The following is a 12,734-nucleotide window of genomic DNA, read 5'->3' as shown; positions in this document are numbered from 1 at the left end:
GTCATTAATGTGAATTTTCTGAATGTCCACACTGTCTTCTTCCACCTTCTCACGAACAAAGTGATACTGAACTCGTATATGCTTTGTCCTTGAATGAAATGCCGGATTTTTTGCAAGATGCAAAGCGCTCTGACTGTCACAAAATAAAGCAATCTTCTCTTGTTTGTGCCCGAGCTCCTCCAATTAGGGGTGGGCGTTCGGTATTCGGTTCGGTATTTTCAAAATTTAGATTCGATAATTCGGTAATCGGTAATTCAAAGTATATACCAAATACCAAACTTTCAAACTTCGGTTCGGTAATTCGGTAATCGGTAAATAAAAATTCGGTTCGGTACGGTATTCGGTAATACCCAAATTTTTGCATCTTATAAGATCAACACTTGCATCACATTATGGATGGCACCACCATCAGGGTTCAAGGATTTCAATAACATTGGAGATTTTTTCTGGTTGTTTGTTTGTTTGTTGGTTGGTGCTGTAGGTACAGGTTCACAACACATTGGCACAATCTGAGAAGACAACTATGCTTGGTTGGTTGTTTGCATTTGTTTGATCTTTCTTGTATAGGTGTGACAAGGGTACAAATACAACTATGGAAGGTGCATTCACATCACATTGGAAGGAGCTGCTCATCAAGAATATCACATCAAACATCACACAACAACAACTACAATCTGCAAACTGAAGTTGAACATGGAGGAGCAACAGCAACTTCCAACAACTACACCTGCAGCAAAAAATGGTGTTTATGCAGGTTACTGGAGCAGCAAATCCCAACACCTGGAGCCATTTTTCTCCTATGCAGAAACATCACACAACAACAGCAGAGACTACCACCAAATTAATGCACTCAAAATGGTTTTGCAACTTGGAGGATGCAATTTACTTGGAGCCAACAACAAGCAACAACCAACAGCAGTCAGCAGCAAAGTCAGATTAAGTTAACAACAACCAATCTGAAGTTGTTAGAGCACTACATGGCTATTCTCCAGCACCTCTTCAGCAGCAACATATCTCCAACAAGTTGCACCTTCTTCAGCATCAACAATTCCAACAAACTGCAGCTCCCTACACACACTACAACACCAAGTAGCAACAATAAGCCAACCAGCAGCAACAATAAGCTGCAACACACTCAAGCAGCTCCCTACACACACTACAACCAGCAGCAACAACACCTGCAGGCTGCAGCAGCTCCCTACACTACAACCAGCAGCAACAACACCTGCAGCAACCAACAGGCAACAACAAACTACACACACTACAACCAGCAGCAACAACAAACTACAACACCTGCAGGCTGCAGGCTGCACTGCAACAATAATAAGCCAACCAGCAGCAACAATAAGCTGCAACAATAAGCTGCAACACTACACACAACAGTCAACAGCACCTGCAACAGCATACAACATGCAACAACAACAACAAAATGATTCAGCTGCAACACACAACAACAACAAACAACATAAGCTGCAACACTACCTGCAGCAGCAGCACACTACACACAACACCACCACCACCTGAAGGCTGAAGTAGCTCCAAAATCAGAAGTCAGAAACAGTAGCAGCAGAGGACATAGAGTCCAAAATTTGCTTTTACTGTTTTTCAGCTTGAACAATGCAAGTCAATATCATCCATAGCTAAAAAGAATTTAAAATGTGTCAATAATTAAACAAAGTAAAAAAATATAAAAATAAAATACCGAAACTGAAAAACATACCAAGTTCAAGTTTCATAAGGTCATTAAAATCTTCTTCAACATTTATGGGATAAGGCTCATTTCGACGCCAATCTTGAAGACAAATAACAGCTTGCACCAATTTCGGAGTCAAAGAACTCCTAAATGAATCAAGAATACGGCCTCCGGTGCTAAAGGCACATTCCGATGCCACACTAGAAATTGGAATTGCCAACACATCACGAGCCATCTCGGAAAGAATTTTATATCTAGGAGAATGAACTTTCCACCACGACAAGATATCAAAATTGTCGTCATCATCAGTCGGCTCTAGTTCTTCACTAAGATACCTTTCCAACTCCGACTTACTACCCAAACCTGTACCATCTAGTTTGTTCCTCTTCATTTGGATCCTATTTCTTACTTTTGTGGATTTTGTGCTAGTGTTAGAGATAGATGAATCCGATGTCTGACCCGATAAATCAGAGAGAGTAGATGGGCGTCGAGATACATTAGAGAATTTTGCTACATACTCTTCAAACATAGATTTCATGTAAGTCACCATTTCATCTTTTATTTCACTCCCCTTTTCATCTCCAAACATATCCTCAAGTGCGTCGCCAACATACTCAAGTTTGTTACGAGGATCTAAGATAGAGGCAATAAAAATCACTTTATTCATTTTTTCAGGAACACCCCAATACTTGACAAACTTTTGTTTCATTTTTTCTCCCATTTTTGCCAAAGAAGGATCATTGTCTTCCATACACTCTCTTAAATGATTGTGAAGCTCAACTATATCTTCAAAGTGACCAGCAGAAGTGACGTAGAGTGAACCTGAAACCTTTTCAGTTAGATCATAAAATCTTTTAAGAAATATGACCATATTTCTCACCTTTTGCCAATCATCACTTTCAAGTACACCTGCAACGCTTCCATCTTCACAAACATGATTAGCAAGATAAGTTGACAATCCACCATCTTCGAGATCAAAGTAATCAAATGCACTCTCAAAATGTTGTGCGGCATCCAACATCAAGTAGGTCGAATTCCACCGGGTTGAAACATCTAAACATAATGACTTCTTACTGTCTATATTTTTTAGTTCACAACATTCCTCAAATTTTCTAATCCTTGCGGGAGATTGTCTAACATATTTCACCATTTGCCTAACACGTTTGATCGATGGACCAACTTCTTTCATGCCATCTTGCACAATAAGATTCAAAATGTGAGCCATACATCTCACGTGAAGATGGTTACCACATTTCATGTTAGATCCCCAATTAACCATTTGTTTGTGTAACTCTTTCACCATGACATCATTAGAAGAAGCATTATCTACAGTTATAGTGATTATTTTCTCCAATTTCCAATCAAGCAAACACTTACTAATACAACGGGCCATTTCATCACCCTTATGACTAGTAACAACCTGAAAGTTTAAAATTCGTTTATGCAAAAGCCAATCACTATCAATAAAGTGTACTGTCAAACACATATAATTTATTCTTTGAATAGATGTCCATGTGTCTGTGGTTAGACAAACTCTCGGTGATGTTTCTTTCAAATACTTCATAAACTTTTGTCTCTCTTCACCAAAAACTTGATAACAATCCCTAGTCACTGTTCTACGGGAGGGAACTCGAAATAAAGGTTGGGTTTTTTTCATAAAATTCTTAAAACCTTCCTTTTCAACAAAACGAAAAGGAAGTTCATCAAGGATTAACATCTCAACTAAAGCCCTCCGAGATGCCTCTTGATCAAAAGTCCAAATTGCCCCATCACACATTTCACCTTCTAAGGAAAAGTTTAAATTTGATTGTTTGTACTTGGAATTGAAATTGTTAACCTTATTTGGATTTTTAGGACAAGTTTTCAAATGTTTATTCAGTCCACTTGTTCCATTTTTAGTTGAATCAGCTAAGAGAACTTTACCACAATACTTGCACCTAGCTTTATTAATTCCATCTTCTATGAGCTTCTCATAATGCGGCCAAGCAGCAGATCTTGATTCTATAGCTTTTCTCTTCACCGTCAATGCATGTTGTTGAACTTCCATTGTTGAATCAAGAGACTCGGTAAGAGCCAAAGGTGCGCTTCCAATGACATTGGTCGTTCGACTTGTTTCATCTTCCATCTAAACATTGAAGAGAATACAAATGTTATAAGACATAAATTAACAATCATCTTCATTTGAAAGAAAGGAAGCAAGAAACAAAGCAACAAAGAAGGAGACTTTGAGCTGATACAGTGAGTTACTAAGAGCTGGTCTTTGTGGTTAACCTAGCTGAAAAGTAACCTGATCCAAAAAACTAGCTGAAAAGTATAGAACATGAAAGAATAAATGGTTTATTACCAATTCTTTTCCAGTTTCTTCCTTTGAACCTTTTCACCACTTCAGTCAACAGATTGTCCTGTGAAAGGAATAAAGAAGTCAGAAATTTCTAGATCCAAAGAAATGAGCCTATGAAAATAGTAAAAATGAGCAAATGAAACTGGAATTTTGACTAACAAGAAGTAACCATTAAACAAACACAAGCTAATAAATATCATAATCCCAAATATCAGCAGATTAAGATGATGTGTAATTGTTGGGGTTTGGAAAGAGCATTAACCAGATTAGGCATAAAGAGTGACAGAAGCCAATGAGGCTGTTAAGTTTTCTCAATGACTGACTATAATACCAAAAGGATTAAAGGAGTAACATCTTAAATACTTCAAGAAAATTAACAGAGAAATGCAAGGTAGGAGAATGATGTTAGCTTAAACCTCTCTTGGAAACCTATAACTTAACATTAGTTGTCGACTTGTTTCATCTTCCATCTAAACATCGAAAGATATTAGAAAAAAAACAAATCAAGAAAGGACCCAAGTAAGTAGACAGAGAACTCAGAACAACAAGTCAGCAGGTAAAAAAAACATTAGAAGAAGAACAATGGGCAAACACCTACAAAACACGGTTAAAAATGAATGATTTTATGTTTTGTAAATGTGTACAAACATGGTTAACTAGGTAAGAGGAATTGAACAGCATCCCCAATTTGAATTCTAGAAAACAAATTAATCGAAAAATGGAAGAAAAAAAAGGGAAACAAAAACTTGGAGAGTAGGTAAGTCAGAATACATTAGCATAAATATTGAAGCTCACAGAATCATTTGCTGACTCTTGCATATTGTAATTTCCTCCTCCTTACCATTGACAAGAAAGAAATAAATATGAACTTTATACTCTGAAAACACAAAGAAGTCGAACAATAAAAAGAAATTAACTTTGTGAAGAATGGACACAAAAATCTGATACCAACTTCTAATGTATGTTGCTAAGACAGACTAAACATGTTGCCTCAGCTGTATGTCGAACCCTCCATACAGTTCTTGTCTACAGTTCCACTCACTTCAGATTTTCAGATTTTCAGGATAATAAGAGACATCAATCAACATGAATCTCTTACCTGGAACTTCTATTTCACTAATTCCATACAAATTTTTCCAAAAGATTTGATATTTGATGGAGAACATGAAGCTGATGGTGGCGTGAAGGGCTGAAGGCGGCGTGCGTGAAGGGCTGAAGGCGGCGTGCGTGAAGGGCTGAAGGCGGCGTGCGTGAAGCTAAAGGGCGGTGGTGAACTCAGAGGTGAAGAGTGATGAGTGAAGAGTGAAGATTAGGGTTGGGGCGTTGGGCAGTATAGAGATAATATTGAATGCTGAAATGGATAAGTTAATTGGGCTAATGGGCTGTTAGGGACTTAGGGTATGTTACATAGTTGGGCTGGGACTTAGGGTAGGTTAGATATAGTTAAATTATACGAATGGGCCCAACAGAAATAATTATAGGAGGCCCAATTGCCAATAGAAATAAATTCGGTATTCGGTAAATACCGAATACCGAACGGGAAAATTATAAAATACCGAAACCGAAACCGAAATACCGAAATTTAACATTTAGGTACCGAATACCGGACCGAAATACCGAATACCGAATACCGAAATACCGAAATAATCGATTCGGTTCGGTAATTCGGTTTTCGGTATTTTATGCCCACCCCTACCTCCAATAACATCTACATCCATATTGCCTCTTTGCTAGCTTGTGTAGCTGCTATATATTCTGCTTCCGTCGTAGATGTAGCCACGATAGACTGCAGTTTTGAAACCCAGCTTACAGCTCCTCCAGCAAGAATAAACACATAACCTGTGGTGGACTTGCTTTTATCAAGATCACCTGCATAATCTGAATCAACATAACCTTTAACAGTAAAGTCTGATCCTCCATAACACATTGTAACATCTGAGGTACCCTTGATGTATCTCAGGATCCTCTTAACAGTATTCCAATGCTCTCTACCAGGATTAGCCATGTATCGACTAACCACTCTCACTGCTTGTGCAATGTCAGGTCTTGTACATACCATGGCGAACATTAAGCTTCCCACTGCTGATGCATACGGTACTCGAGACATCTCCATCCTTTCTGCTTTATTGCTAGGATTCATACTTGAGGATAACTTGAAATTAATAGGAAGTGGGGTAGAAATTGACTTACAGTCTTGCATCTTGAAGCGTCTCAAGATTTTCTTCAAGTAGTTCTTTTGAGAAAGCCAAATCTTCCTATTATTTCTGTCTCAGTGAATTTACATCCCTAGAATCTTGTTTGCTAGTCTCAAGTCCTTCATTTCAAACTCCCTAGTCAACTGTGCCTTTAAATTTGTAAGACGATCTTTGTTGGGCCTGCTACCAACATGTCGTCAACATACAACAACAAAATAATAAAATCTTCATCACCAAATCTCTTGTAATAAACACAAGGATCTGAACTATGTCTGTTGTATCCAAGACTTATAATGAAGGAATTAAATCTCTTATACCAGTATCTCGACGCCTGTTTGAGACCATATAGAGATTTGTTCAACCTGCAAACCAAGTTCTCTTTTCCCTGTTCTTCAAAACCTTCTGGTTGGAGCATATAAATTTCTTCTTCAAGCTCTCCATAAAAAAATGCAGTTTTGACATCTAACTGCTCCAAGTATAAGTCAAATATAGCACACATCGCCAGGACCACTCGAATTGTTATGAGTCGAACCATTGGAGAAAATATCTCATTGAAGTCTTACCTTCTTTCTAAGCGAATCCTTTCACCACCAATCTTGCATGATATTTCTCCACTTGATCATTACCATTGCGTTTGATCTTGTAGACCAATTTGTTTCCAATGGCCTTCCTTCCTTGTGGTAATTGAACAAGATCCCATGTTTTATTTTTATGAAGAGCTTCAATTTCTTCTTGCATTGCTGCCACCCACAGAGATGATTCTTGGCCTTTCATAGCCTCGTGAAAAGTTGAAGGCTCTCCATCTTCTGTTAGTAGACAGTATGCAATATTACTCTCCATAGAATAATCTGAGTGCCAAGCTGGTTCTCTTCTCTCCCTAGTTGACCGTCGAACTTGTGGAGTTTCGATCTCAGCTTGCTCTTGTTCTTCGTGCTCTGGTGCTGCTTCAGAAGAAACTGGAACTTCTTCTATTTCTTCAACTTCAACTGTAGTAGTCTCTGATTTTTCTTTTAAAGTGCTATTTTCTTTTGCTTGTATCTTGTTTTCAACAAATACAACATCCCTGCTGATTACCACCTTGTGGACTGTGGGATCCCACAAGCGATACCCCTTGACTCCATCAGCATACCCTAAGAAATGCATTCTCTGATTTTGGATCCAACTTCGATTTTTCTTGGGTGTTGTACATAACATAAGCAGAACTTCCGAATATATGTAAGCGAGAATAATCAACTGGTTTTCCTGTCCACATCTCCATTGGCGTTTTCAGATCAATTGCGGTTGATGGTGACCGATTGATCACATAACAGGCGGTTTTGACTGCTTCTGCCCAGAATGGTTTTTCCAACCCTGCAGTTCATCCGCTCTGCTACTCTATTTTGTTGTGGAGTATATGCCACCGTGAACTGTCGTTTAATACTTTCTTGTTTACAGAAGTTATTAAATTCATCATTAGTGTATTCTCCTCCATTATCTGTCCTCAAACACTTGATCTTTTTCTCAGATTCAAGTTCCACCCGCGCTTTGAATTCTTTGAAAATTGAAAAAACATCTGCCTTCCTCTTGATGGGATACACCCAATTTCTCCTGGAGTAATTGTCGATAAATGACATGAAATATTTTTCTCCTCCTAGAGACTCCACCGGTGCTTGCCAGACATCAGAATGGACCAGATCTAGTATTTCCTTGCTTTTAGTAGATGAACTGCTAAACTTCAGTCTATTTTGCTTACTGGTAACACAATGCTTACAAAAGGGTAGTGAAACCTTTTTGAGCCTTGGAAGAAGTTTTTGCTCAGCAAGAATCTTTAAACCTCGTTCCGACATATGGCCAAGTTTACGATGCCACATCATCATTGATTCTTCAAATGAACTTGCTGACGCGGTTGATGTTTCTCCTTCTTGGTGTGTTTCACCTTTAAGCACATATAGGTTTGCCGCAAGTTTTTCTTCTTTCATCACTACAAGTGCTTCTTTGGATATTCTCATGACTCCCTCATGAGTCTTATATGAACATCTGTTATCATCTAGTTGTCCTAAAGACAATAGATTCTTCTTCAAGTCTTTTACATGTCGTACCTCCTGGATGGTGCGTACCGTGCCATCATACATTTTTATTTTGATGGACCCAATACCAATAACATCCAAAGCATGATCGTTTCCCATGAACACAGACCCTCCTGAGATAGGATTATATTGATGGAACCATTCTCTCCTGGAAGTCATATGCCATGTTGCTCCTGTGTCCATGATCTAGACATCAGTGAAACGTTTTCTGCCTTCAATATTTGATATTGCTTCACTACACAAAATATCTCCGTCATCTGAGGTACATGCAACATTCCCTTGAGCATTTGATGGCTCAGGGTTTTCACTCTTCTTCTTGAACCGACAATCTTTCTTGTAGTGCCCTTTCTTGCCACAGTTGTAGCACTTGATATTCTTCTTACTTCTTGATTGAGATCTGCCATGATTGTGACTCCCACTGGGGCCACGTTCCGTTGGTCTTTCTCTCACCATCATCAAAACTTCAGCTTGCTGCGAACTTGCTTGTCTGTTGTACTTATTTTTGAGCCTATTTTCTTCTTCCAAGACAACGGCTGCAATTTAATCGAAAACTAAACTGTCTGTATTATTCGTCAGGTTGATGATGAGTCGATCATACGAGTCAGACAGACTTTGAAGTAGAAGCTCCGCACGTTCAGTCCCCTCTATTTTGCAACCCATTGTTGTAAGTTGCGAAAACAGAGTATTCAAAGTATTGATGTGTTCAGTAACTGACATGGATTCTGTCATTCGAAGAGTATACAATCTTCTTTTTAAGAAGATTTTATTATGCAAAGACTTGGCCTCATACAACCCCGTAAGAGTATCCCATATTTCCTTCGCCGTCCGCTTTTCTGCTACACTAGACAACACTTGATCAGCTAGTGCCAAGTGTAGATCAGCAACTGCGTTGCTGTCTATGTCGTTCCACTTGCTGTCATCAACAAAGTCTGTAGGCATGCCTTCAATTGCAGCTAAGCAATTGTCTTTTCTCAGTATTGCTTTTATTTTCATTTTCCACAATGAGAAATTAGTCCCATTGAATTTGTCAACGTCAAACTTTGTTATACTCGACATTGTTATTTGCTTCACACCCTTCTAGATCGTTTCTGAATGTTTTTGCGAACAATCGTGACAAACTGTACCGTCATCGAAATTTATTATTCACATGAATAGTACTATTTATTGAATTTTACTATTCACAAAAAGTTACTATTCACAGATAGTACCTTCGCATAAAATAGACAGAATAATCGAGGACTCTGATACCACTATTGGGGGGAGGAAGCACCACAACTAAAGTTTGATATGACAAATAATATGAAAATAAATTGGACACGAGAATTTTACATGAAAACCTCTCTAACTGATAGAGGGGAAAAACCACGGGGTAGAAGGATTTCACTCTTTTTGTATGAAGTACACAGCTCTCAAATACAAGGAGAAAACAACAATTAATACTTCTCTCTTGTAAAAGGAACAACTACTAAAGAGGACACTCAAGACTACAATATTTATCTTGGTGTATAACTCTTTTTGTATTTTTTACTCTCTCTTTCTGGGATGATTGAATGATTTAAATGAGGGAAGAATGCCTTCTATTTATAGGAGGATGAAACGCGTAAACGCGTTAATTAAAAGAAAAGTTGGACAGTACGCGTTTTCTGTTTTTCAACAAAAACGTGTTGTTTCCCCTTTTGCCTTTTCAACTTTTCTCATTACTTTTTCTTTTCTTCTTTTTCTTCCTTTTTTTTTGACTTCTCTTGTCTTCTCTGTTTTCTTTCAGTAACAACTCCAGACCGTAACACCTGAAAGAGGTGATAGAGTGAGAAATATGCTGCCTCATCAAACCAATTGCATCTCCGGAAAATCTTTAGCCTATGATGCACAAAAGAGATACCGGGATATTTAAGTGAGTATTAGAGCAGTGTTGTGCACCTTTTTTCCCTTGCAAAGCTCAAGTAAGTGAAGCTGCATATCTTCTATCCATACCATTATATAACTATGAAAGAGACCCCTTGAGTCTACACCACCTTGCAATGAGCTGAAGCATGATAGGACAGAACAATGTGAGAAGAACTTGTCCAAGCAAGCCTAAAAATAGTATTTGTTTACAAATATACTTTTATTCAAGTTTACCTGATGTTCCATGAGTCTAGATTCCTCTCAAAATCAGCTGGTGTAATCAAAAGCTCATTCACATGTGGAGAAGGACTCGATGGAGGCCATGCAGCAAGAAAGCTCTTGAGCCTCTTACACAATTCAGTGCTATAAACTGATGCCGTTATGCTAGAGAGATCAATTGAACTGAAAAAGGAATGTAACATTAAAGTCAATCGATAGCAGTTTAAGTTGCACAACTGAAACAGTCAGTATAATATAATTACTTGGAGCGGTAATTGTAGGAAAATGTAACCTAACACAATCATGGATAGTGCAACATCTGATTGGTGCCAAATGCATCTTACTATTAGTTCCAACATACCTAGGAAGTATATGTTGGTTATGGATCTTAATATCTGCCTGGATTTCATTTGATATGTTGGAGCAGAGGTTCTTCATCTTCGAATAAGCAGTGGATATTGTTATTGAATCCATGACAAAGCCATCAAGGTTTATTGACAAGAAGTCGTCAGTTTCCATCATGTGCTTTCGGCACCTCTTTGCTGCTGCTGTCTGTTAAATTATAATATTGTTAGACTTGTGATTAGACAAGTGGTGCAATCAAAACCAGACAACCAGCTGCTCACAACTCTTTTATCTGAATGTGCATAAGAGACACTTGCATTCATTTAGTATGTCCAACTTACATTGTTATCTAGCTTGGTTTGTTTAACTTTAAAACCATCAAGTGCAAACACAGAATATGGTATCATCTCCCCAGCAAGAATTTCTTCTTCTTTTATTCTGTCTTTTTCCCATGGACCATTATCTAGGTAAACCGACTCGACTAGCTTCCATCAGAGTACCTCTTCCTTTAACACAATTTGTTTGACCTAGTGGACCTTCCATAAGAAAGAAGAAAGTTTAACTAAGTTACTATATTTGAATTGATTAAACATATGCTTAAAAAAGGACGTGGAGGTTAAAATATCACGTTAAGCTTGAAAATGCATAAAGTATATATTACTTTGGACCTTCTCTAAAATGGTAACATTTCCCTCCCCTTAGAAGGAAGAGTTCAATCTTTTCTGGACATAGTAAAATGCAAAGCAGGTCAAAATGAAATGGCAGAAGGGAGTAATATGTTTGAAATAAAAAGGATGCTGCAATGAATTTCAGAAACTGTTAGAATTCTTGCAATTATTGGAAACTAGATTAGCATTTCTGTGGAATTTGATTTTGTGAAACAATTTGCAATGTCTAAATCTCCAGCATCATATCAAGCTTGAATAGAATTCAATACCTCTTGTCTTGTCATACTTCTGTCACTCCTTGCCTTCATAACTGGCACAAGCAACTCATGAATGAGCTCCAAACAATCTTTTGTTGGAGTCGCGACATCCATGACATATGAAAGGTACCTGTTGAACTCTGATTGTCAGCTTTTGTTGGAGTTGTGACATCCATGACATTCAAGAAAATATAACATTCAGTCTAGTATAGGTGTCTGTTACCCCATAGTACTCAGAAAATTCTGTGACTAACCTGTTCCAAGGTTCCTCAGACCTTAAACTTCGTGCACAGAACTGTTGAGCATGCATTGAAGCTTCCAGTAGCAGATCATATGCAAGAGTCTCCGCAATTGGTCCACTCTGTCATAAATAGGATTCAAATGCATATCAAATGTTATTACTAATTTGAAAACCTATAAAATGAGTTAAGACACCACACATATGCACAGTTTTAGTACTATATTTTAACAATAACAGGCATATAACACTATTGAACTACAAGAGGGCCTCAGGAGTAGACACCTCAAGTAAATGGTCTCCTCAAAAGGGCCTAAGGTTGTCTCCAGTGAAATGTCATTTTAGCATCTCAAATGTCAATTGCAAAAACAATGTATATAAATCCCAGAACAGAAACAGGCACTGATGCTGATTGAAAGTGAAGCTTAGGAAGTTAGTAGGTGAACTAAAAATAAATTTATAACCACTAGCTTGAGTGAAGAACAATTGATATCATCTCTTCTGTACTCGCATTCCTTCTCCTTTTCAACCTTAAGACTAAGACAAAAAAGAACATGTTCCATCGAACTGAAATGAAAATTAGTGGTGACTTGTGTTGTCTCATCAGTTGTGATTGTACAATTGATTGATAGCTGAACCTTCCCAACACATTCAGTAGCATCATGATAAATGGGCCACCAGCGAATCTTATCATTCTGGAGCAATTACAAAACTGATGTAAGAAGGCGGTAATGATAAAAATTTGACAACTAAATAAATCAGTTAAAAAATAATGACAACTTGGAGGACTAGACATACATTATTGTCAGCCACGGCTGAAACTGGTAT

At 37.9% G+C, this 12,734-nt stretch overlaps 2 protein-coding genes across 2 annotated transcripts; both read right to left on the bottom strand.

Moving 5' to 3' along the window:
- Positions 1-1,546: 1,546 nt before the first annotated feature.
- LOC129869959 (zinc finger BED domain-containing protein RICESLEEPER 2-like) lies at positions 1,547-5,721 on the bottom strand. The gene is made up of 4 exons (XM_055944512.1): positions 5,134-5,721; positions 4,038-4,095; positions 1,721-3,818; positions 1,547-1,640 (listed from the first exon to the last, which is right to left on the bottom strand). Exons 3-4 carry the CDS (start codon positions 3,816-3,818, stop codon positions 1,606-1,608), a joined length of 2,133 nt encoding a protein of 710 aa, XP_055800487.1. The 5' UTR covers positions 4,038-4,095; positions 5,134-5,721; the 3' UTR covers positions 1,547-1,605.
- LOC129869957 (uncharacterized) lies at positions 3,940-10,965 on the bottom strand. Its single transcript, XM_055944511.1, has 5 exons — positions 10,760-10,965; positions 10,414-10,581; positions 10,213-10,318; positions 4,038-4,095; positions 3,940-3,980 (listed from the first exon to the last, which is right to left on the bottom strand). Exons 1-5 carry the CDS (start codon positions 10,918-10,920, stop codon positions 3,940-3,942), a joined length of 534 nt encoding a protein of 177 aa, XP_055800486.1. The 5' UTR covers positions 10,921-10,965.
- Between the last annotated feature and the right edge of the window lie 1,769 nt (positions 10,966-12,734).

This window comes from Solanum dulcamara, chromosome 10, assembly GCF_947179165.1.
Source record: "Solanum dulcamara chromosome 10, daSolDulc1.2, whole genome shotgun sequence".
Classification (NCBI taxonomy): Eukaryota; Viridiplantae; Streptophyta; class Magnoliopsida; order Solanales; family Solanaceae; genus Solanum; species Solanum dulcamara.
Note: the sequence above shows the minus strand (reverse complement) of the source record. Positions and strands in the feature narration are given on the sequence as shown.

Excerpts from the sequence above, each read along its gene's own strand:
- LOC129869959 (XM_055944512.1), bottom strand. The coding sequence starts at position 3,818 with ATGGAAGATGAAACAAGTCGAACGACCAATGTCATTGGAAGCGCACCT. Across the intron at positions 1,641-1,720 it reads CCTTATGAAACTTGAACTTG|CTATGGATGATATTGACTTG; the intron begins GTATGTTTTTCA and ends AATTCTTTTTAG.
- LOC129869957 (XM_055944511.1), bottom strand. The coding sequence starts at position 10,920 with ATGATGGAAACTGACGACTTCTTGTCAATAAACCTTGATGGCTTTGTC. Across the intron at positions 10,582-10,759 it reads AACCAACATATACTTCCTAG|TTCAATTGATCTCTCTAGCA; the intron begins GTATGTTGGAAC and ends TTCCTTTTTCAG. Across the intron at positions 4,096-10,212 it reads AGCTTTGCAAGGGAAAAAAG|GACAATCTGTTGACTGAAGT; the intron begins GTGCACAACACT and ends TTCCTTTCACAG.